The sequence below is a fragment of the Pezoporus flaviventris genome, unplaced genomic scaffold (genome assembly GCF_033815535.1).
Source record: "Pezoporus flaviventris isolate CSIRO_AGI_PZ_B2104156 unplaced genomic scaffold, CSIRO_AGI_Pfla_v1 ptg000002l, whole genome shotgun sequence".
NCBI classification, from domain to species: domain Eukaryota; kingdom Metazoa; phylum Chordata; class Aves; order Psittaciformes; family Psittacidae; genus Pezoporus; species Pezoporus flaviventris.
The window spans coordinates 14,647,813-14,670,506 of record NW_026892550.1 but is presented as its reverse complement, the minus strand read 5'-3'; the positions used below and the strand labels follow the sequence as shown (position 1 = coordinate 14,670,506).

Below are 22,694 nucleotides of genomic sequence, written 5' to 3'. Positions count from 1 at the left end.
AGGTGCCTGTGTTGACTTTGCCATTTTCTGAGAGGTATGGGAGCCAAAGCCTATTCTTTGTTCCTCACATTAGCCAAGGTATATTCAAAACCCAATTGACTGTCTGTATTTTATCACAACAGGGTGAGATCATCATATTTAAGTGTCTAGTTAAGCAACCAGACTGGATACCAAATGCCTATGTAAACCAGATACAAACCAGATACAATATGATCTGTCATTGTAACAACTCGTATCTGAGCAAACAGAATGATGTTGGGTAAGATTTTAAGATTCAGGGTGACCAAACAGTCATCAAAAAGAAATTTTCCAATGACAACCAGCAAATCACTTCATCAAGCAACTTTCAAGACGATCTAGGACAAAGTACAGGAGGAATAGAAAAAGAACAAGCACAAAAAAGGAGGTACACTGGATTGCAGTAAAAGAAGAAGTAGATTTGTAAGTGGCTTTCCATGACAGAAAGGCACTCCAATAACTTCTTTTTACAAACCCATTGCCATACAGGTGAATAGGCCCCCTGCATTCATGCAGTGGATTACCTGCAATATAACTTGGGATTTGTTCTTTGGCTGGGCGAGTTGTAGATAAGAATCCACACACTGACTAATTATTGCACTCCTCCTTCATGTTATGAACAGAACAGATTATGTCCAGGGTTTGATAAGACCTAGGTTTGGATGTATAATGACTACCATTTTTTCTCTGATGTTTAAAATGATTTAATGGTGTATTTCAAAGGAAATCTGATTTAATATCTGTTCCTGTCTCAACCTGTCAAAATATCAATTTAGCCTACCAGTTATGATATCATAACTCTGCAAAGAAAACATATTTTGTTTAAAAAGTTAAGCTTTTGTCTAATATGATTAATGTTCAAGATTTAGTGGGGTGGAGGCAGAAGGGAATTACATTAAGTGGCTCTAATTAAAGACTAGTGTACATCATACTTCTGTGTTTTTGGAGGTAAAATTTCAGACCAGAATTGCCTGAACAAACCCTGAAAAATATCTCTTTTTCAATTTTAAAAAAGGGTTACTAGAAAGAAAAGATTCTTCAACTGGGACTTCTTTTCATATACCGTCATACAAAAAAGGACATGTAACACGTATAGGCAACAAACAGTAGAAAATCTTTGTGATAACCTATGTGTTTTCTGTAAATCTACAGAAAATAATTAGGAATATTCCACTTGTTTGTAAGAAATAAATACCAAGAGACTGGGAAGCTATTTAAAATTCAGTTTAAAGTAATTATACCACTGTAATATGCATTTTCCCTCAGGATGGTTTGCATAATATATTCTGTTGCGCAACAGAAGTCTCAGTAGATGTAGAAAATATAACTATAAAAATCCTAAATATAAATTGAAGTCAGCACGTTTTCATTTTTTCTGTTAAGGTATGAATTTATCTCCTAGGCTATGCTTAAGCAATTACACTTATAACAGGATACATGAATGAATGAATGAATGAATGAATGAATGAATGAATGAATGAATGAATGAATGTCTCAACACCTTCCACAGTGTTTTGGTTTTGGCGTTTGTTTTTTTTTTTAATTCTCTGTAAATAGATTAACAGACACAAGGTTTAAAGGTTTCCGAGTTTTTTCTTGTTGTAGCTATTTCACATGATATTAAATTAATAAAGTAAGACCAGAAACATTACTTACTAATATCAATTCTGACTCTGTGAAGTACAGAGTTTTCAGGTTTGGTATATTTGGTTCCTTGGGGTCAAGGTGCCATTTCAGGTGAGTGACCCAAGACTATCACTGTTTAATTCAAAACAATATTTTGGGCTGTGACAAATAAAAGTTTTCAGGATTAATATGAAAGTTAAAATGGCTTAGTGCCAAGAAAACAGCAAAAGGCTTCTCAGAACTGATGATGTGAAAGGTTTTGTCATACAAGGGGGACTCAGATTTCGTAACACTCTCCTTTTATTAAAAGTTTGTGAGGTCATTGTTAATTAAACTAAAATTAATGTAAATACACGAAGTAGAAGGAGGAAAGTAATAACTATTAAAAGTAAACTATACCTTAGCCTACATTAATTTGCATAGGTTTTAAGACAGGGAAAAGACACTGAAGAAACCTGACTTCCCAAAACCCCAGTAGCTCACATCAGCAGCACAGCCTCTGGAGTTCTCTCTTTGCTAGGTATCTCCTGGAGCAGGTTGTGGCTGTTGGAAGAAAATGCAAAGCTAGATCTCTGTGAAAACTTAGAGGTTTGACAAATTTATATTCATGCTGTCTTAGAATCACAGAATCAGAATAGTTAGGGTTGGAAAGAACCTTAAGATCATCTAGTTCCAACCCCCCTGCCGTGGGCAGGGACACCTCACACTAAACCATGTCACCCAAGGGTTCGTCCAAATGGGCCTTGAACACTGCCAGAGATGGAGCATTCACAGCCTCCCTGGGCAACCCATTCCAGTGCCTCACCACCCTAACAGGAAAGAATTTCCTCCTTATATCCAATCTAAACTGTTTAAGTTTGAACCCATTACCCCTTGTCCTGTCACTACAGTCCCTAATGAAGAGTCCCTCCCCAGCATCCTTATAGGCCCCCTTCAGATACTGGAAGGCTGCTATGAGGTCTCCACGCAGCCTTCTCTTCTCCAGGCTGAACAGCTCCAAATTTCTCAGCCTGTCTTCATACAGGAGGTGCTCCAGTCCCCTGATCATCCTCGTGGCCCTCCTCTGGACTTATTCCAACAGTTCCATGTCCTTTTTATGTTGAGGACACCAGAACTGCACACAATACTCCACGTGAGGTCTCACAAGAGCAGAGTAGAGGGGCAGGATCACCTCCTTCGACCTGCTGGTCACGCTACTTTGATGCAGCCCAGAATACAGTTGGCTTTCTGGGCTGCGAGCACACACTGCCTGCTCATATTCATTTTCTCATCAACCAGCACCCCAAAGTCCTTCTCCACAAGGCTGCTCTGAATCTCTTCTCTGCCCAACCTGTAGCTGTGCCTGGGATTGCTCTGATCCAGGTGCAGGACCTTGCACTTGTCATGGTTAAACTTCATAAGGCTGGCATCAGCCCACCTCACAAGCGTGTCAAGGTCCCTCTGGATGGCATTCCTTCCCTCCAGCTTATCAACCGAACCACACAGCTTGGTGTCATCGGCAAACTTGCTGAGGGCGCACTCAATCCCACTGTCCATGTCAGTGACAAAGATGTTGAACAAGAGCAGTCCCAACACCGATCCCTGAGGGACACCACTTGTTACTGGTCTCCAGCCGGACATTGAGCCACTGACCACAACTCTTTGCCTACAGCCATCCAGTCAGTTCTTTATCCACCGAGTGGTCCATCCATCAAATTGATGTCGCTCCAATTTAGAGACAAGGATGTCATGTGGGACAGTCTCGAATGCTTTGCACAAAGTCCAGGTAGATGACATCAACTGCTCTACCCCTGTCCATCAGTTCTGTAGCCCCATCATAGAAAGCCACCAAATTGGTCAGGCAGGATTTCCCCTTAGTGAAGTCATGCTGCCTGTCACCAAGCACCTTGTTGTTTTTCATGTGCCTTAGCATGCCTTCCAGGAGAATCTGCTCCAAGATTTTGCCAGGCACAGAGGTGAGACTGACTGCTCTGTAATCCCTGGGTCATTCCATTTTCCCCTTCTTGAAAATGGGGGTTATATTTCCCTTTTTCCAGTCATCATGAACTTCACCTGACTGCCATGAATTTTCAAATATGGCTTAGCAACTTTATTTGCCAGCTCCTTCAGGACCTGAGTATGGATTTCATTGGGTCCCATGGATTTGTGCACGTTCAGGTTTTTTAAGATGGTCTTGAACCAGATCCTCTCCTACAGTGGGCGCAAGGTCTTCATTTTCACTATCCCTGCATCTACCATCTAAGACTTGGATGGTGCAGTCAGAGTATTTGCCAGTGAAGACTGAGGCAAAGAAGTCATTCAGAAACTCAGCCTTCTCCAAATCCTGTGTGGCCAGTTCTCCTGAGATCTTCCTGAGGGGGCCTACATTCTCCTTAGTCTGTTTTTTATTTTCTATGTACCTGTAGAATCACTTCCTGTTATCTTTAACATCCCTAGCCAAGTTTAATTCTAACTGGGCCTTAGCTTTCCTAACCTGGTCCCTAGCTTGCCAGACACCATCCCTGAATACTTCCCATGCCACGTGTCCTTGCTTCCACTTTTTAGAAGCCTCTTTTTTCATCTGAATTTTCCTCAGGAGCTCCTTATCCACCCAAGTAGGTCTCCTGGCCCTCCTGCTGCACTTCCTTCTGCTTGGGATGCAACACTCCTGAGCTTGTAGCAGGTGATCCTTGAATATCAACCAACAGTCTTGGGCCCCCCTGCCCTCTAGGGCTATATTCCATGGAACCTTCCTAAGGAGGTTCCTGGAGAGGCCAAAGTCTGCTCTTCTGAAGTCCAGGGCAGTGAGCTTGCTGCACGCTCTTCTCACTGTCCTGAGGATCTCAAATTCGAGCATATCATGATCACTGCATCCAAGGCTGCTCTGGAGCATCACATTTCCAACAAGCCCTTCCCTGTTGGTGAGCACGAGGTCAAGCATGGCATCTCTCCTTGTCGGCTCCTCTATTACTTGCAGAAGGAAGTTGTCTTCCACACAATCGAGGAACCTCCTGGATTGCTTGTGCTGGGCCATACCGTCCTTCCAACAGATGCCAGGGTGGTTGAAGTCCCCCATGAGAACAAGGGCCTGCGAGTGTGAGGCTTTTCCTATCTGTCTATAGAGTGCTTCATCCACAGAGTCCTCTTGATCAGGCAGTCTGTAACAGATCCCCACAGTAATGTCTCCCATAGCTATATTCCCTTTAACCCTGACCCACAAACTCTCTGTGGACTGCTCACCTGTCCCCAGACAGAGTTCCATACTCTCCAGCCTATCCCTAACACAAAGGGCAACTCCCCTTCCCTGCCTGCCAGGCCTGTCTTTTCTAAAAGGCCTGTAACCTTCCATTCCAACACTCCAGTCATAGGTGCCATCCCACCATGTTTCTGTGATGCCTGTTATATCATACCCCTGTGGACATGCCCACATCTCTTATTCCTCTTGTTCCTCGTACTACGGGTGTTTGTATAGAGTCTTGTGTTTCGAAAATGAGTCAATATGCACCGGTCAGTATGCTTGAAAAGTAAAGTAAAATAGTGAAGAGATCACTTGTTTAAGGTCATCATTCAGAGTCTTATTGACCACTTCACTTAGTCATAGCCAGTTTTTCCAAGGTTTTTAAGTAGCTAGCCCTTAAAAAATGTTTATGGGAATTAAGCAGCAAACCAGCTTTAAGAATCTGCTTCTCTGGACAGGATTTTATCTCACCTGTAATTGAGCATATGAGGCAAGCACAGCAGCAGCTTTCTGACAAGCTCAACTTCAACCTGGCTGACAGGCCTGTCTTCTAAGTAGTAAAACCGATATGCCAGATGTGCAGATGACGTCTGCTTCCCTCATTTAAAGTGAGCAAATGAACACATTTTTCTTTTTTAACAGGTGAGATAGACCCCATCACAGTCATTTAACTGGTAAGGTAGCTTTGCCATTAAGACAGGTTGCTTCAGATTACAGTAATGTGACTTTGCTATTTGTTCAGATAAGATGTGCTTACTATGAATTATTTTTACTGTTTTAAATTATAGATTCCACAACTTATGCACATTTTCTGTTTAATGCATTTGACACTGATCACAATGGATCTGTAAGTTTTGAGGTAAGTGATGCTGTTACTTCTTTCTCTGTAATTGAATATTTTGCCATGCTTTGTAATTAAGTTCTATTTGGTAGCTTTTACTATGTTAAAAATTTAGCTTATATGACTCAGATTTCAAGTTTTTCCAAAGTATTAACAAAAGTAATTATTTATTATAATTGTATATCCCTAAATGGCAACTCAAACCATACTGCTATGTAATACTTTTATAAATCTGTAACCCCATTTATAAACAAGTTACATAAAATAATCCTTATCATCCTCCCTGCTTCTGCAAGGTGAGAAGGACTCTTAACTACAACTAATGTTATGAGGATGACTCAGCCAAAATACGATTGCTCACATACTGCATTATTTTCCAGGAGAAGGTTCTACAGAAAAACAGCTTTAAAGCAAATGTATTTAAAAGCACAAGAGTTTCAAATTCATTCTTCCTCTGTTGAACTACCTAATCTGTTTTCAAAATTCTGCCCTTCCCTGCTAAAGCTGAGGTCATCAATGCAATATGGTAAAAAGGCAACCCGCTGCAATAGTTTTGATTAAAGCACGGTGTACAAAACACTGTGAGGGAGCCATTATTTTGAGGGATAGAATTAAATAGTCTTGGTTCATTTGCAAAAGTGTATGTTTGCTTTGTCATGTTTTCCTTTGTTTTGTTTATAATGGACAAATTATATCCTTACAACTTGAGACTGGATTGTCATAAATACACCCACTTTAAATATGTTCATATGTCCTATATGTGTTTTTATGATTTACTTGAGTGAACGATGATGTGAGGTCTGCCAGAACTTTTTAAAAAACATTTGCATTGCTTTATTATTCATGCAATATAGAAGGAGATGCCTCGCCAAGCAGATAGGTGCATTGCAATTGGGAATCTATACTTCAGATGGGACCATAACCAGATCGTTTTGTGGGGGGTTATTTGCATTTATTTAGAAAAACAAGAACACTTTCTACATGTTTCATGGGCAGCTGGAATCAATGGGCTCTGTGTGAAGGTAGAAACAGGAATGGAGGTTTTATTCACATCTTCTCTCCATAAGCTATTTCTACAAGGAATCTTTCTAGTTAAATCAGCAAAAGCAGAAGTAATGAGAGAAAACATTTTCAGCATCAGTATTTTAGAAGTATTTCTGCTGTTAACATTAAGAATAATGAGAATAAAAGAAGCTTTTGTCTCTTTCCTGAACAATTTGTTGACATTTGTATCTCAGATAGAAAGCTTTAAGAAATGCCGTAAATACGAATCCCTTTCTAAGGGATTTGAATATCTCGAAAGTGCAGGTCTGTGTACAAAAAAGGCTTTGGAATAAAACAAACCAGGAAAATAAAAGAAGCAGTGGGGTTTTTGTCGTTGACAAAACAGATTTCCAGCTTACTTTTGTTCAATATAGACTCAAAAGAGTGATACAGGCTTTGCTATTATTTGCACTAATTGTGAAACCAGCATAACTCTACTGCCATCAAAATACTCTTGCTTCTGTGTCCTTGTACCATGTTGCAACATTAGACTTACAAACTATATGACATTAAAGCATCCTTCTTACATTAGAAACGTTAAGGTTCTTTTCTAATCATGTGAAAACAGGTGCTAAATGTGAAAGTAGATATTGTGAAATGCAAAACATACAACCATCATTTTTTTCCTGCTCCTTTTTATCACAGGTGCAACTGTGCCATATTCTTTGTATGCCAATCTGCACTCTAGTTTTCTAATTTCTATTAGAAAAAAAAACACAAACCCCTACCAAAAAATCCCAAACAACCAACTAAACAGCACAAAAGGTAGAAAGAGAGAGTGATTTGAAAATTTGGGGAATAAATAATCATCCCAATTTACTTTCTGCATCAAACTGTAGGAGTAAATGCGATTTAATATAACAACTGATGATGGAAAATGCTCTCTTCTATGTAAAAAGGATATGAAAAACTGAAATGGTACTGAAAGAATGTAGGTAAGAATGACATTTTTGGTGTTGCACTCTCATTTTTCTAATGAAGCAGTGGTAACTGGGGTTGTGGGGAAGAAAAAAGGGAGAATTTGTTCCAGCTTTTTGCTCTTTTTTCCTCAAATTTTCAATCATCAGCAATGAAGAGTTAGACTTTAGGACAACTTAAACACATGCCATCATTGGATGAGATTGCCTAGTGAGATTGCTATGTCCTTAAGAGTTTTGTCATCCCTAAATCTCTATATGCTCTGATAAGAGTCAGTCCCTCCAACTGAAGCATTTTATGTAGCATAAAAAATAAACTCATGAAACTGCTTGAACCTATATCTCCATATCCCATACTTGTATCAATTTTGACACCAATTTATTTCCAAAATTAGTTATGCCAACTAGCTTTGCTTTTAACATCAGTGAGAAAATTTCAGACAACCTAGGGACCCAGCCATTGAAGGGGTCTTTTGGCTTATTAGTGAACTTTTTTAATCAGACAGAGAGAGATGTGACAGCAAAGTTTTCACTTGCTGCATGAATTCTATAACTGAACCAAAACAAAGACCTGGCCCTCAAGTCTATTTATAGAGCCAGGAAAATTGAGGCTAATTAACTTCAATACTCAAATGTAAAGCATATTACAACTACATGCAAATATCCAAATCAGTTTAGTTTGTTGTACCTGCAGGTTAAGGGTATTCTGAATGTGATCTTGATGAGGGGAAGGTCACTCAGTAATCCCACTGTCAGTGCCTTAAACTGCAAAGCTGTGCCCAAATGCAATGGAGATGTTTAAAGGTTTTTGACACTTTTAAACAAAATCAAACTTACATTTGTTTCTCCAAAAGTGAATTCTTAGCAAAGAATTTAGCAAAGGATTTTCTGATTCCTTTATTCAGAGAGTAATAGAGAGTTTGTGGGTCAGGGTTAAAGGGAATATACCTATGGGAGACATTACTGTGGGGATCTGTTACAAACTACCTGATCAAGGAGAACCTGTGGATTAAGCACTCTATAGACAGGTAGGAAAAGCCTCATGCTCACAGGCCCTTGTTCTCATGGGGGACTTCAACCACCCTGACATCTGTTGGAAGGACGGTACGGTAGATGTCATCTACCTGGACTTGTGCAAAGCATTCAACACTGTCCCACACGACATCCTTGTCTCTAAATTGGAGAGACATCAATTTGATGGATGGACCACTCGGTGGATAAAGAACTGGCTGGATGGCTGTAGGCAAAGAGTTGTGGTCAATGGCTCAATGTCCAGCTGGAGACCAGTAACGAGTGGTGTCCCTCAGGGATCGGTGTTGGGACTGCTCTTGTTCAACATCTTCGTCGCTGACATGGACAGTGGGATTGAGTGCGCTCTCAGCAAGTTTGCCGATGACACCAAGCTGTGTGGTTCAGTTGATACGCTGGAGGGAAGGAATGCCATCCAGAGGGACCTTGACACGCTTGTGAGGTGGGCTGATGCCAGCCTTATGAAGTTTAACCATGACAAGTGCAAGGTCCTACACCTGGATCAGAGCAATCCCAGGCACAGCTACAGGTTGGGCAGAGAAGAGATTCAGAGCAGCCTTGTGGAGAAGGACTTGGGGGTGCTAGTCGATGAGAAAATGAACGTGGGCCAGCAGTGTGTGCTCGCAGCCCAGAAAGCCAACCATATCCTGGGCTGCATCAAAAGGAGCGTGACCAGCAGGTCGAAGGAGGTGATCCTGCCCCTCTACTCTGCTCTCGTGAGACCTCACTTGGAGTATTGTGTGCAGTTCTGGTGTCCTCAACATAAAAAGGACATGGAACTGTTGGAACAAGTCCAGAGGAGGGCCACGAGGATGATCAGGGGACTGGAGCACCTCCCGTATGAAGATCGGCTGAGGAAGTTGGGGCTGTTCAGCCTGGAGAAGAGAAGGCTGCTTGGAGACCTCATAGCAGCCTTCCAGTATCTGAAGGGGGCCTATAAGGATGCTGGGGAGGGACTCTTCATTAGGGACTGTAGTGACAGGACAAGGGATAATGGGTTCAAACTTAACCAGGGGAAGTTTAGATTGGATATAAGGAGGAAGTTCTTTCCTGTTAGTGTGGTGAGGCACTGGAATGGGTTGCCCAGGGAGGTTGTGAATGCTCCATCCCTGGCAGTGTTCAAGGCCAGGTTGGACAGAGCCTTGGGTGACATGGTTTAGTGTGAGGTGTCCCTGCCCACGGCAGGGGGGTTGGAACTAGATGATCTTAAGGTCCTTTCCGACCCTAACTATTCTATGAGTCTATGATTCTATTCCTCAATTGTTACCTGAGAATTTTGCATTAATTAACAAATTAACAAGCATGTTAACTCAGTTCAATAGGACAGTTCAGATCTTAATCAAACACAACTTTGATATTTCAGTACAGTGATAAACAGTCATTGTCTGCAAGGCAGTAACATGAGGATAGCAATTTAATGAATAGTTAGAATGGTTTGCATTGGAAGGGACCCTAAAGATCATCCAGTTCCACTCCCGCTGCCATGGGCAGAGACACCTTCCACTACACCAGGTTGCTCAAAGCCCTGTCCTACCTGGCCTTGAACACTGCCAGGGATGGGGCTTCTACAGCTTCTCTGTGCAACCTGTGCCAGTGCCTCACCACCCTCACAGTGAAGAATTTTTTCCTAATATCTAATCTAAATCCCCCTTCTGTCAGCTTAAAGCCATTCCCCTTTTTCTGTCCCTTCATGCCCTTGTAAAAAATCCCTCCCAGTAGGTCCCTTTTAGGCTCTGGAAGCTGCTCTAAGATCATCCCAGAGCCTTCTCCAGACTGAACAAGCCCAGCTCTCTCAGCCTGTCTCCATAGGAGAGGTGCTCCAGCTCTTTTATCATCTTCTTGCCCCTTCTTTGGACTCAGTCCAGCAGGTCCACATCCTTCTTTTGTTGTGGCCCCAGACCTGAATGCAGTACTCCAAGTGGGGTCTCATGAGAGTAGAGGGGCAGGATCACCTCCTTCAACCTGCTGGTCATGATCCTTTTGATGCAGCCCAGTATGTGGTTGGCTTTCTGTGCTGCAAGCGAACGCTGCCAGCTCATGCTGAGCTCTCTGTCATCCATCATCCCCAAGTCTTTCTCCTCATGGCTGCTCTTAATCCATTCTCTGCTCAGCCTGTGTTTGTTCTTGAGATTGCCTTGACCCTGGTGCGGGGCCTTGCACTTGGTCTTGTTGAACTTCATGAGGTTTACAAGTGCAGTTCTCTGTGTTCAATGCAAAAAGTCCTGTTCATGTCATGTAGGAAATGAGCTAATAGTGATCTCATAAGCATTTTAATTCCAGCTGTAGCTACAAAGAAATATATTTCCTCTTAACAGCAGCTCCTACTCTTTGTTTTGTGCATGCCAGGGCTCTACCACTTGTGGGACTGACATTCATCACTTGGTGCCTTTCCAAAATCCCAAGGTCTAAATCCAAAAATTGATTTAGGTGCTTGCCTACCTACATCTGGTATTGAACGGAGGATCAGGTGAAATAATTTTAAGCTTTCCTGTAGGTATATGGACAGCATACTATTAAGCTTGTTAATTAATTTATTAATGAACTAGCTTTCCCCAAAGATTTGATAAAGTAATCAGAAAGTCATCAACAACCTTTCTAAGAGATAATTAATCACTCCTAGAAAAACAACCCAAACAAATACAAGTCAATCCCAAATGACAACCAGAGGCTCTATACAGCTGTAGTGCAGAACGGAAATATGAGCAGGTTGTGATACTGAGCACTAAGAGCCTCCGGTACAGGTGAGGCTGTCACCCTTCAGTGAGACATCCCCCTTTCTTGCAGAATCACAGTTAAGCATAGGAGAGTTTGGCATTTAATGGAGGTCTTCATAGGTATTAGCATGCTCATCAGGTGCTCAGCTGAGCAAGACTGTCCCTCTCGATAGACAATGTTGGCATCTTTAAGGCATGTAAGTATCTAAGAAGTACTGAGAATCTTATTTAAAAAATAAATAAGCTCTATAAGTAGAATTCCTCTCTCCAGAATCAGTTAGAATCATTCAATCATAGGATAGAATCACAGAATAGTTAGGGTTGGAAAGGACCTTAAGATCACATAGTTCCAACCCCCCTGCCATGGGTAGAGACACCTCACACTAAACCATTCCAGCCAAGGCTCTGTTCAACCCCAACTATGAACACTGCCAGGAATGGGATGTTCACAACATCCTTGATCAATCCATTCCAGTGCCTCACCACCCTAACAGGAAAGAACTTCCTCCTTATATCTAATCTAAACTTCCGCTGTTTAAGTTTGGATCTGTTACCCCGTGTACTACCACTACAGTTCCTATTGAAGAGTTGTCTAAACCAGAAATGAAAGTACATCTGGCTACTCTGATACTGTAATGGGGAGTTAGGTTCATGCTGCCTTCTAAATGGTGTGCCTGATTCGTGCATCACTGAGTTGATGGTAACAAGCATATAGACAGACATTCTCTGAGCTTAGCTGCTACCCCCAACACCATTGCTTTACTACAGCGTTCTGCAGTGGATTACTCACTTAACAGCTAGCATAGGTATATTGCTCCTGACATACACATTGCCTTCCACTATGCAGAGCATTTTTCCCTTTGAGGATCTAGTCCAAAATACCCTGTGGATTTTGCCTATGTCAATTGAATCAGATTTTCTGCTTCTATATGATTTTATTTCTGTATTTTTCAATTGCATGAAATTAAGTACATAGAAAAGTTACCCCAGCTCTTATCATAAATCCTTTCTGTTTTTCCTGAGATGGCTCCTGTACAACACTCAGATGAAGTCAGTGCTTCTGAACTGAACTATATATGACTCTCAAGCATTGTTGGTGCAACATGAAAGGAGATGACCCATTCTTGCAATGTTTAGAGCACACACCTGGAAGGTTTTTGAGTTGTCTCACCTTTTATAAGGACAGTCAGCATCATGCAAAACAGCATAAGTTCAAGGGGGTTTATGCATGGTTTTCAAAACCTATGATAGAAGGGCAGCTTTGCAAATGGGGATACAAATGATGCCAGGAAGACAGCTAACTTACAGGTGATGCAGTGATGCAAAAGAAAGGAAAAAACAGAAATAATAAGAAAGAAAAATATAATAATAAGAAAGAAAAAAAAAAAGAAAAATATATATGGTTCAAGTAGAATAAGTGCAAAAATGTTGCTGGTACGAAATTAAAAAAATAATTCAGAGTTCTGAACTATAATACTCTAAGGAAATAAAGTTACTGCAGGATGTTGGTAAGGACTTCAGGAAAAGCCACATCAAGAATGTGAAACAGTGCAGAAAAGATTCAAAGACATAGTACTGAATTAAAAAGGTTAATTGCCAATGCTGTAAGGTGATCAAATCTGTTCTGAACTTTTTGAACATTTTAATACTTAATAGTACGTTGTTAAAGAGCTTTTGGAGATTTAAGCCTGTGACCCTCAATTAGTCATTGAGATGTAGACAAGTTGAGCAAAAAACTCTTTCAAGATTCATGTATCCATTTACCCCAAAGGGCACATATACCAATGACAGGCTGAGCAAACCACTTGAATTGTTAAGAAGCCTGAAGCTGTCAAAGGAGCTGTCTGTCCCTACTAGAGGCCATGATATCTGTGTATGCGTCACTTTATTGGGTATACTTGACTGTGAAGTACATCAGACCTTTGTAATTGGTGTCTAACCTCAGTGCAGTCTTTTCCATTGTTACTGTTTTAAGGAAGTGCATAAACTTTGCTGGTGCCAGTAAGAATTTTTTCAGCTTTTGTTGTGTCCGTTTTAATGTTACTCTAAAACATCTTGTATGTCTTAAGCAATGGCATAGAAGTGTACACTTAAATATAAACTCTTGCCATATTCTGCTCAACCTATTATGGGGAGAGTTTCACAGATTTATGGGTTTACAAGCTTATCAAATGGAAAAGGGGGAGAAGATAGGAAAGAAAACATTGTTTAAAAAAAGTTAATATGCTAAGAAATACAGAAGACAGGTGATGGCATATCCCAGTTGATATCTTCCCCCATCTGGAAGATGCTTACTAAATGTAGATAAGTTTTGTGCTGTCTAAAGAGTATTAATTATGAAACAAAAATCTATAACCTATATATAATGTCAAAAGTCTTCTGATTTATTTCTGTGGAATAGCTCTACAATAATAGAGCTTTGGTGGGTCACAAAAGCTTTAAGATTATACACATCGTAAATATTAATCCCTATAAAACCTGCAATAAAAGTTTTAAGTATTGAGGGGTACTGTAGCATACATGAAATTTCAGATGTTGGCTGAAACAGATTCATCTAAGAGGTCTGGGACCACATATTCCACTTCCAACAAGGTATAGATTTAACAAGAATTTAATGTTCCTTAGTAAGTAGTTCTCCCAAAATTGGTCTCCTGTGCTTATTCTAACTGCCACTTGAGCTATTTTTTGGGCCATTAAACCATGGGAATTGCTTTTCCCTGGTATTAAGTTGAGGAACTGCTTATGTGAGGCATTTCAGAGGATAAATCCACTAACAGAAAATTATGGCTTATTTTATAGAAAATTAATTTACTTATTAATTATGAGTGTGGCAAACAGTGCTCAGATTGTTAATTATTTGAAAAAACAGCAATCCTTAAGACTTACTGTGAAGGAAAAAAAAATAGAAACAACCCATTTTTCCAGACACCTGTGCTTCTGAGAAGTGTACTGTTATGGATTTCTGGGTGTTTGTGAAAAACTGCTCAGTTCCAAACTGACCAAGACCTCTTGTCTATTTAGGATTTTGTTATGGGTCTCTCAATTTTACTCCGAGGGACAGTACAAGAGAAACTGAAGTGGGCTTTCAATTTGTATGATATAAATAAGGATGGATATATAACTAAAGAGGTAAGGCCTACTTTTTACACTAATCACTGAAAATAGAGGCTGTATATGTAAATCTTGTTTGCAAAGAAGAATGGCTTCACTGTCAGATTAGACAGATTAACAAATAAACATATTATGAAACTAGACATGCTAAAAATAAAGCAATTTTCTCATTTTGAAAGCATATATAAAAATTGAAAAGGGGAAATCTTCACATAAAATGTAAAAGGTCAGGTTCTTCAGGTACAGAAATGTTTGGCTTTAACTTATGCCTATGTACTTGCACATAGAGTGACTAGAGTAAATTAGTCTGGTAGGCTATTTGGACAGAAAAAGTACCTGGGCCATAATTGTTACTCATTTTATGAATCTATGTCTAAAAATTTTTATTTGAAACAAAATTTATATCAAAAGATTTCTACATCTTTTATTCTGGAAAGATTCAAACGTACTTAAATTACAGTGGGACCGAATAAGTGCTTTCATAATGTCATGGTTTAAGACACACAAAAATAGAACTTTTTTCAAAGTGGGTCTTTATGTAAATATTACACTTATAATTTTACACTTTTAGAAAAATCATAATTATTACAAAAGGGTGATCTATAGAATAATTTCACAGCATACTGGCAGAAGACTTGTTTTTATAATTATTCTATTTTTTACAAGCCATTCTGTTAACAAAATTCAAAGCTTTTGATGTGAAAGGAAGACTCTTCTTATGTGCAAGTGTATGCATGGGTGTTTCTGTTTTCTTTATGAAAAACTCAGTTGTAAGAAGCTGGTGTGCTTTGACCATTCACTTGGTGTTACAGAACTTCTTCTGTTTAGTTTTCTTAACAAGACCTCAGGAGATTCTTCCCACAATCCATTTAAAATCAAAATTATACATCTGCATGTATTTAAGAAGTATGTCTATGAAAACTGAACAAACATGCTAGAATTTCTAGGAACATAGTAACATAGTAGCTCCTCCTTGAAGCTGTTCAGATATAAAATAACAGGCACAATCTCAAAATTTTATTCTAAAATGTAAATCCTAAAATAATTTTTGTGGTCTGTGTTAAAGCAGTATCTACAATGCACCTTACGTTACACAGACATATTGTTTTTTCTCCAGGAAATGCTTGATATCATGAAAGCAATATATGATATGATGGGAAAATGCACCTATCCTGTTCTCAAGGAAGATGCACCTAGACAACACGTGGAAACGTTTTTCCAGGTGGGTTGCGTAACATAGAGCCAAAAACCAGCTCTGTTAGCAGGTATATATATCCTACCGATTTTATAATCCTTATTCTTCTCTGTGGTTCTGTCCCACATCTCTCAGATCTACACATCACACCTTGCTTTTTCAACAATAAGCTCCTTATGCTTTTTCTACAATGTCACTTACCACATCTTTACAGCATTTTGGCCTGGTTATCCCTTAGGCTGACATATAGCTAAAACTGATAATAAAAATTACTTGTTTTACACAGGATTTCAGGAGGATAAACATACATTCTTATTCTTTCTCAACAGAAAATGGACAAAAACAAAGATGGAGTAGTTACCATAGATGAATTCATAGAGAGCTGCCAGAAAGTAAGTACAAAGTGATAAGTATTGAACTTTTATCTGTTAATGCTGTCAGGTGTATCGTAGCACTACACAGATTTCTGGAGTGACAGTGATGGTAATCCTAATAACCAGAGGCAGTATTTTCCCAAGGTAGAGTATGTATGTACACCATTACAGAAAAACACTAAACAATCTAAATAAATTTGTGTCCTGAATCTCTAGAAGAAATGCTATATGCAAGCTGTCATTACTTAAGGGAAAACTGTCCGCATCCCTGGTCTCTTTAACAGTGCTTTGTTTGTATTTGATGGCAGAAGGTTTCTTCACATTCAGATAAATATTTATTTCTATCTTCTGCCCGTGCTGGGGAACACATTTCTCTTACAATTGGCATACAGGCATAGCAATAATAATAATATTAATACTGCTTGAAAATTTGTCATCTATAGGAGTTTTCTCCACCAGCAAATCATGACATGCTGGAGGCCTTAAAAAGCAAGAGTACAAGGAGTTTGCAGTGTTGGATGGCAGGAGTTAACAGCAGGCAAGTTTTGTCAAGGCAAGGGAGTGAGAACTGATTGTGATTATCAGTTGCAAGTGTTTATACTATGGAGGTGGCTGTTAATTTCCTTGAGCTGCTGAAAGCAGCTCCTTGCCTCCAGAACCAGGAATGAGAATAAACTTCTGCAGCAGGAATTGCAGCCTGTTTTTGCTCCTCTGCCCTTCAGAGACTACCCTGCACTCAGACCAGGAGATGTTATAAGGAAAGGTAAGTTGTATTTTCAGAAACGTAAGGAACTACTGTTAATTTGTCAGTTAAAAATGCAAGAAACAGGATATAGTGCAGAATAATGATGATGACTCTGGTGTGATAAGAGGTTATTAAATACTGTAAATTGTCATGTTAGATCCAGTGATAAGGTAATCATACATTATCAAAATTGATGTAGCAAATAAACCCAACACCATTTGTAACAGTTATAAATATAAGGAATCATTACAGTGTTCTACTGATCCCTTTTCCAGGCTGACTGATTAATATGAAGCTGACATAGACCAGCAATATGGCCTCTGTGTGTTGCTTAACTCTTATACCGAGAGTAGTAGACAAGAGTCAGGAGAGAATAAGACTAGCAAGATAAATGCAGTTAGTGAGTGGTAAGATTTTTAATAATTTGTAATAGGGAAAGGTGAAAAGGAAACAGAAAAGAAGCTCTAGAATTGTTCTATTTTTATATGCCTCCGTAGTTATTCCTTGGGGTTGCTCTCCTGAGCACAGCCGCCTAGCAAGTGATTCTGTTTGATTTTAATCCGCTGATTTTGGGGGATGAAACTATTCTGTGGCTATTCTTTATACGCTTAGCAATTCATACTGGGTAATGTCTTGACTGTCAGCAGTGCTCTACTGCACTGGCTCTAGCTTGTCAGTCTTGTTCTTGCTCTGCTAAAGCCGAGTGATCATTAGAAATGGAGAAGAGATTCATTTTCCAGCTGAGAGTCTGCAAAGTTCTGGAAGTTAAATGACAGATTAATCTGGATATGACAGCAATTATGGTGATGGGCTGAGTGATTCATTTATGAAGAAAATTAGTACCTTCAGAAAGGAATTGCCTGGTCTTCTTTTCCAATGTGGTTCGACAGGTTCGTACGTCTATTAGATTTCTTACTTACCTCTTCTGAGTATTCAAAGTATATGTGAGAGAGATGTTCTCTAAACCGCTACATGACAGACAACGTTCTCATTGTGACACTTGCCTTCACCTGCTTTTAACTTCAAAGGTGGCAATGTTTTTTGATACAAAAGTATCTCACTGCCTAAATTTTTATTTCTCTACCTACTAAGACCTGGTCTTCTATAAAGACATCTGAGCTGCAAAGTGTGTAATTCATGCTTGTATCAAGACTTGGCTGAGAAATGAGATTTGGGGTTAGGATTCAAGCTGAATCCTTCAAGAAACTTGATTTGGGTGTTAACATGGCTTCAGCCATTTTTCACATTACATTTTTCACAAAGGACAGTATTGGCTGCTTTTTTTTAAAACACAGCTGTAGGAAAACCTTTTTTTAATATCTTAATAGGTACAAGGCTGACCTAAAAAGGTAAGGTTCATGTTCCTGTCTTGCCTTAGCATGCAGTGAATCACACCACTCCAGGAGTGAGGTGTCTCATCTTTCATAAGCATTTAATAATGCCAAAAGCAAAAGTAAATGATCCTGTGATCTTTCCTGTAGTAAATCTGCCTGTGCTTTAGACCTATTATGCAATATTTTTATGTTTTCTCTATGTTCTGATGTTATGTAAAATAGTGCTTACTTATTGCCCTTCACTCAGTATCTTTTCTGAGCTGTACTCATTGTTCAAGTTTTCTTCCCAGGGAAACCAGCCCACACTCTTAATCACACTTGGCCCTCTCTCTACACCACTGCTAGTTCTATTAACTATTGCTTATCAAACTCAGGATGTTCAGGACAGTGGCACAGCACATCTGCTGCTCTCTAGGCTTTGACAGCTCTGGTGGTACTTTATTAAAAAAGGCACGTGTGCATGATATTCAGATATGCTCTGTTGTGTCCCTTCTCGCTCTTAAAGCAAACACACTCTGAATACAGAGACTTCACTTCAGGTTCCTGGAATAGGTTCTTGAGATTTTTTTGCAACATCGGGAGTATCTGGTGTGTTCTTAACCACTCATACACACATGTGCCTTTTTAATAAAGTACGTAGTACTTTGTGCTAAGTACTAGTTTGGCACAGTTATCACTGCAGTAGCACTGTACAGTCTGAAGTATACAGCAAGTTCAAGACTCTTAATTCACGGTCCCAATACAAAGAACGGGCTGTCCACTCACAGAATGTTGAACAGCTATGTAGGGATTTACAAATCATTCAGGTTTTGAGCATGGTCGTCTCTGGTCACTGGGTATAAGGACCACTCTTTGCCCCCAGTTAAGTGAAGACAGCAAAAATGTCCTCCCTCTATCTGGACAAGGAATGTGTATGACCTGATTTCTCTGCCCTCCCTACCCATGTGCTTGAATGCCAGTCTGCCATTCAGACTCTAGGAGTCTAGCTGCTCCCACAGCAAAAACAGCCCTAGGTATGCTGGACTGAGCCCCCAAAAGCAGGTGCTCTATGTCCTACTTTGGATAAGGTACCAAACAGCAGAGAGAGGTCTTGGGAAACAGTAGCTGGGTAACTTGAGGGTGAGGTGCTCCTCAGTTCTCTACCTTCCTCCTTTCACAGCTTGGTACTGGCGGAAAATGCTCTGACTCAGGCATTGCTTCCTATCTACAGCAGTACTACTACAGAGGCAAAGGACTAAGGCATGCATGGTGCATAGATGAATGTCAGGTTGAATGATGTAAAGGTCTTAATAATAAAAAAGGCTCCTGGGATAGATATTTTCTGCAGGAGTAACCTATTCCATACACAGTGCTGACAGTCTGGGCCAGCCTTAAAAAAACAAGCAAGCCATCTCAGACTTCACTAAGGAAAACTTCAATGTTGACTTAAAGTTGTGTCTGACCGAGCAAAGTTCATTGATCCATGTTTTGTGTGTCATATGGACTATCTTTTCATATGCATTAACACCTCCTAATGTCTTGAGTTAGGAATCGTTAAACAAATCCATGGCAAAAAAATTGTTTAGAAAAATGTACTGAAAAAAAGGGGACAAATAAGAAGGATATACTTGCCAAAGGATTCTGATGCAAGCATCTGCTTTTCTTTTTTTTTTTTTTTTTGAAGACGCAATAAAAAGCTATTAAAAGTCACCTTGTTCCAAATAGAAGCCCGTATTTTCTTGTGAAGACGCTTCCCATTTGACTGAAGGAAGGTCACTGGAAGTCTATCCATACAGAAACAGCAAACCAGAATATAGAGCTGATTTTAGAAAACCCAGTTTCGTTATAGCTCTAAGATGAGAGAGATTAGATAGGAAGAGATTAGGAAGAAGTTCTTCACTGTGAGGGTGATGAGGCACTGGAGCAGGTTGCCCAGTGAAGTTGTAGATGTCCTATCCCTGGAAGTATTGAAGGCCAGGTTGGACAGGGCTTTGAGGTATCCCTGAGGGGGCTGGAACTAGATGATCTTTCTTTAAGGTCTCTTCCAACCCAAAGCATTCTATGGTACGACTCTATGATTAGTTATGATACATATAAAATTGTTAGGAAGTTTTAAAACACTTTCTTTATTAGTGTTGCTTGCTTGGCATGTTTGCTGAGCTTAGTTGCCAATGTTAGTTGCCAAAAAACATTTGCAAATAATTAAATGACAAATTATCTCAGTTAAATCAAACTTTAACATTACGTTAATCAGCTATATTCAATAGTGCATTGGTGTTTCAAAACAGTGTAGTGGGGAAAAAAAGTTAGTTTAATTTCCAGCAATACAGTGAATTTCCTATACAAGGTTTTTATGCATTAATCTTTTTTTTTTTTTAAATTACATATTACTGCTTTCAGTAAATTCACAAGGTAGTTCAGGAGCATAAAATAGTGCACAAATCACTTCTTACAGCAACATCACATAAGATGACATACAGGATCAAAGAAAAACCCCACTGTGCATGTTTCATAATATAAATTAAGAAAATTACTCAGACTTGACATTTCTACAAAGCAATTCATCCACTAGACGGAACAGTGAATAATTTACCTGGAAATGGATACTGAACATGTGTTATTGGGACATTAACGTACAGGCAGCTTACACAGGAGAATGGCATGAGACAACTTTCCTAAGTGGGGGGTTTCATACACCTCTTTCATGAAACTTCCTAAAACAGTGTATGAAATTCAGTCTTTTCACTCTCTGGAATTAAAGATGGCTAGATTATCTCTCCAAGTACTAAAGGGTTTGCACTCAGATTAAGAGAGAAGATTATTACACTGGAGACCAGCAAATTGTAAATGAGCATGTAATATACTCTTGTATTGAATATATTTTATTGTACTACCAACTGTTGATCCAAAAGCACCACCAAATATGGGCTACTACAAGTAAACGGGTTATTCTATACACTGAAAGGTAAATCTTTTTTACAAAAAAAATATTTTTTGCTGACTGCTTTGCTGAGTTAGCTACTGATAAAAACCAAGGTACACAGCGATGCATCGGAAAGCATTATGCAGAACCTGGGTGTCAAAGGGTTTGTTACCTACCTAATGCAAAGTAATCAGAAAGCAGAAGTAGCATGGGAAAGCAGTCAACATCTTTCAGTGTAAGCACACAGAAAATTGTAGCTGAGGAGTCAGTGTTGTGGTGGAACTGACTGACCCTTCAGTTCATGCAAAGATGCACATTTAGATCTATTTGAGTCACCCCCAGCTATGTAATAGATTTGCAAGATTTGCTAGATTTGCAAGAAGGCTCCTGTGTGTGATACACAGGACTAGAAATTTCATGTATGGATTCACACTTCAGGTACAGCAACTATTACTTGAGTATTTATTGTCTATATGTGTTTTTTTTATACTGCATATAAACGTGTAACCTCCAAAATATTAACTGTCTTTACATGCTATTGTATTCTTGATAGAATAGTTTTAGTTTAATTAATATATACACAAACCTATTTAAGCACAGATCCATTACCAGCCTTTTTCTCCTAACCATTTCTCCAAACAAGCTCAAAAATAATGTTAGCATTAACTAAAATACAGTTAGCTCTACCCCATTTCACTATAGATATTGGCCAACTACATTTGTAATGGTGTATGATTTTTGGTTTATTGTTTTCTTTTTTTACAGGATGAGAACATAATGCGATCCATGCAGCTCTTTGAAAATGTGATTTAATGAAGACAGTAGGTCTACAATTAATGGACAAATATGAGTTATTCTGCAACATTATCTAAAAGATGGATTTCCACTTTATCATAAATAAAATTACTCAGCTTTACACTGAGACATGTATTATGCAAATAATTTTTTATTATAAACTTCTCCCCCAAAAATATTTTTAAATTATACAATTTAGCACTTCAGCAGTGGCTAGTTAGTTAATAAGACTGCTCTTCAAAGTCATGTTTTCACTCCAAACCCAAACAAAACAAGACCTTACATTATTATAATTCCAACACATTGATAAAATAGATACTATAACAAGGAGATTAACTAAATATTCTAAGTTTTGCTACTCATTTGTATTGGATTAAGCTCCAGATGTCTGAGTGTATTTCTCAAATAATAGCTTCTAATTTATACAGAGGTATTACCATGTTTGTTTTTTTTCCAAATTTGTATGGTGTAGTCCTCATTTTTTGAATAATACTTTGAGTTAAAGTGGTGTACTCGATATGCAATGCACATCATGCTGCTATTGCCTTCCACCTTTGACTTGCTTTTCTATTAAAAAAAACCCTCCAAACCTAACAAAATAGGTAACTTGAAAAGAAGAATTGCTGTAGAACAAAAAAGACATTGCTTATAGGTAGATATACTCCTTAACAAATATGAGTAAGCTTCTATCAATCACACTTACCTAATGAATCTGCATTTATCATGAGAGGAGTCCTACATACTGTATTTCTAATTCTTCTTCAACGTGTCTGCAAAGTTCTTTGCTTAAAATTAAGGATCTTCCAACTTAAATTTTTCATGAAGAAACCCA

At 39.1% G+C, this 22,694-nt stretch overlaps 1 protein-coding gene across 9 annotated transcripts in view; it reads left to right on the top strand.

Annotated features, from left to right (window-relative positions):
- The window catches only part of KCNIP4 (potassium voltage-gated channel interacting protein 4), a 438,015-nt gene extending 415,984 nt beyond the window's left edge, over positions 1–22,031 (top strand). For all 9 annotated transcript variants that reach the window (XM_061470250.1, XM_061470193.1, XM_061470212.1 and 6 more), the window contains 5 exons: positions 5,650–5,720; positions 14,428–14,535; positions 15,635–15,739; positions 16,042–16,104; positions 21,833–22,031. In XM_061470250.1, coding sequence (XP_061326234.1) covers positions 5,650–5,720; positions 14,428–14,535; positions 15,635–15,739; positions 16,042–16,104; positions 21,833–21,880 — 395 coding nt within the window. In that variant the 3' untranslated portion in view covers positions 21,881–22,031. The remainder of the gene's footprint in view (positions 1–5,649; positions 5,721–14,427; positions 14,536–15,634; positions 15,740–16,041; positions 16,105–21,832) is intronic.
- The last annotated feature ends 663 nt before the right edge of the window (positions 22,032–22,694 follow it).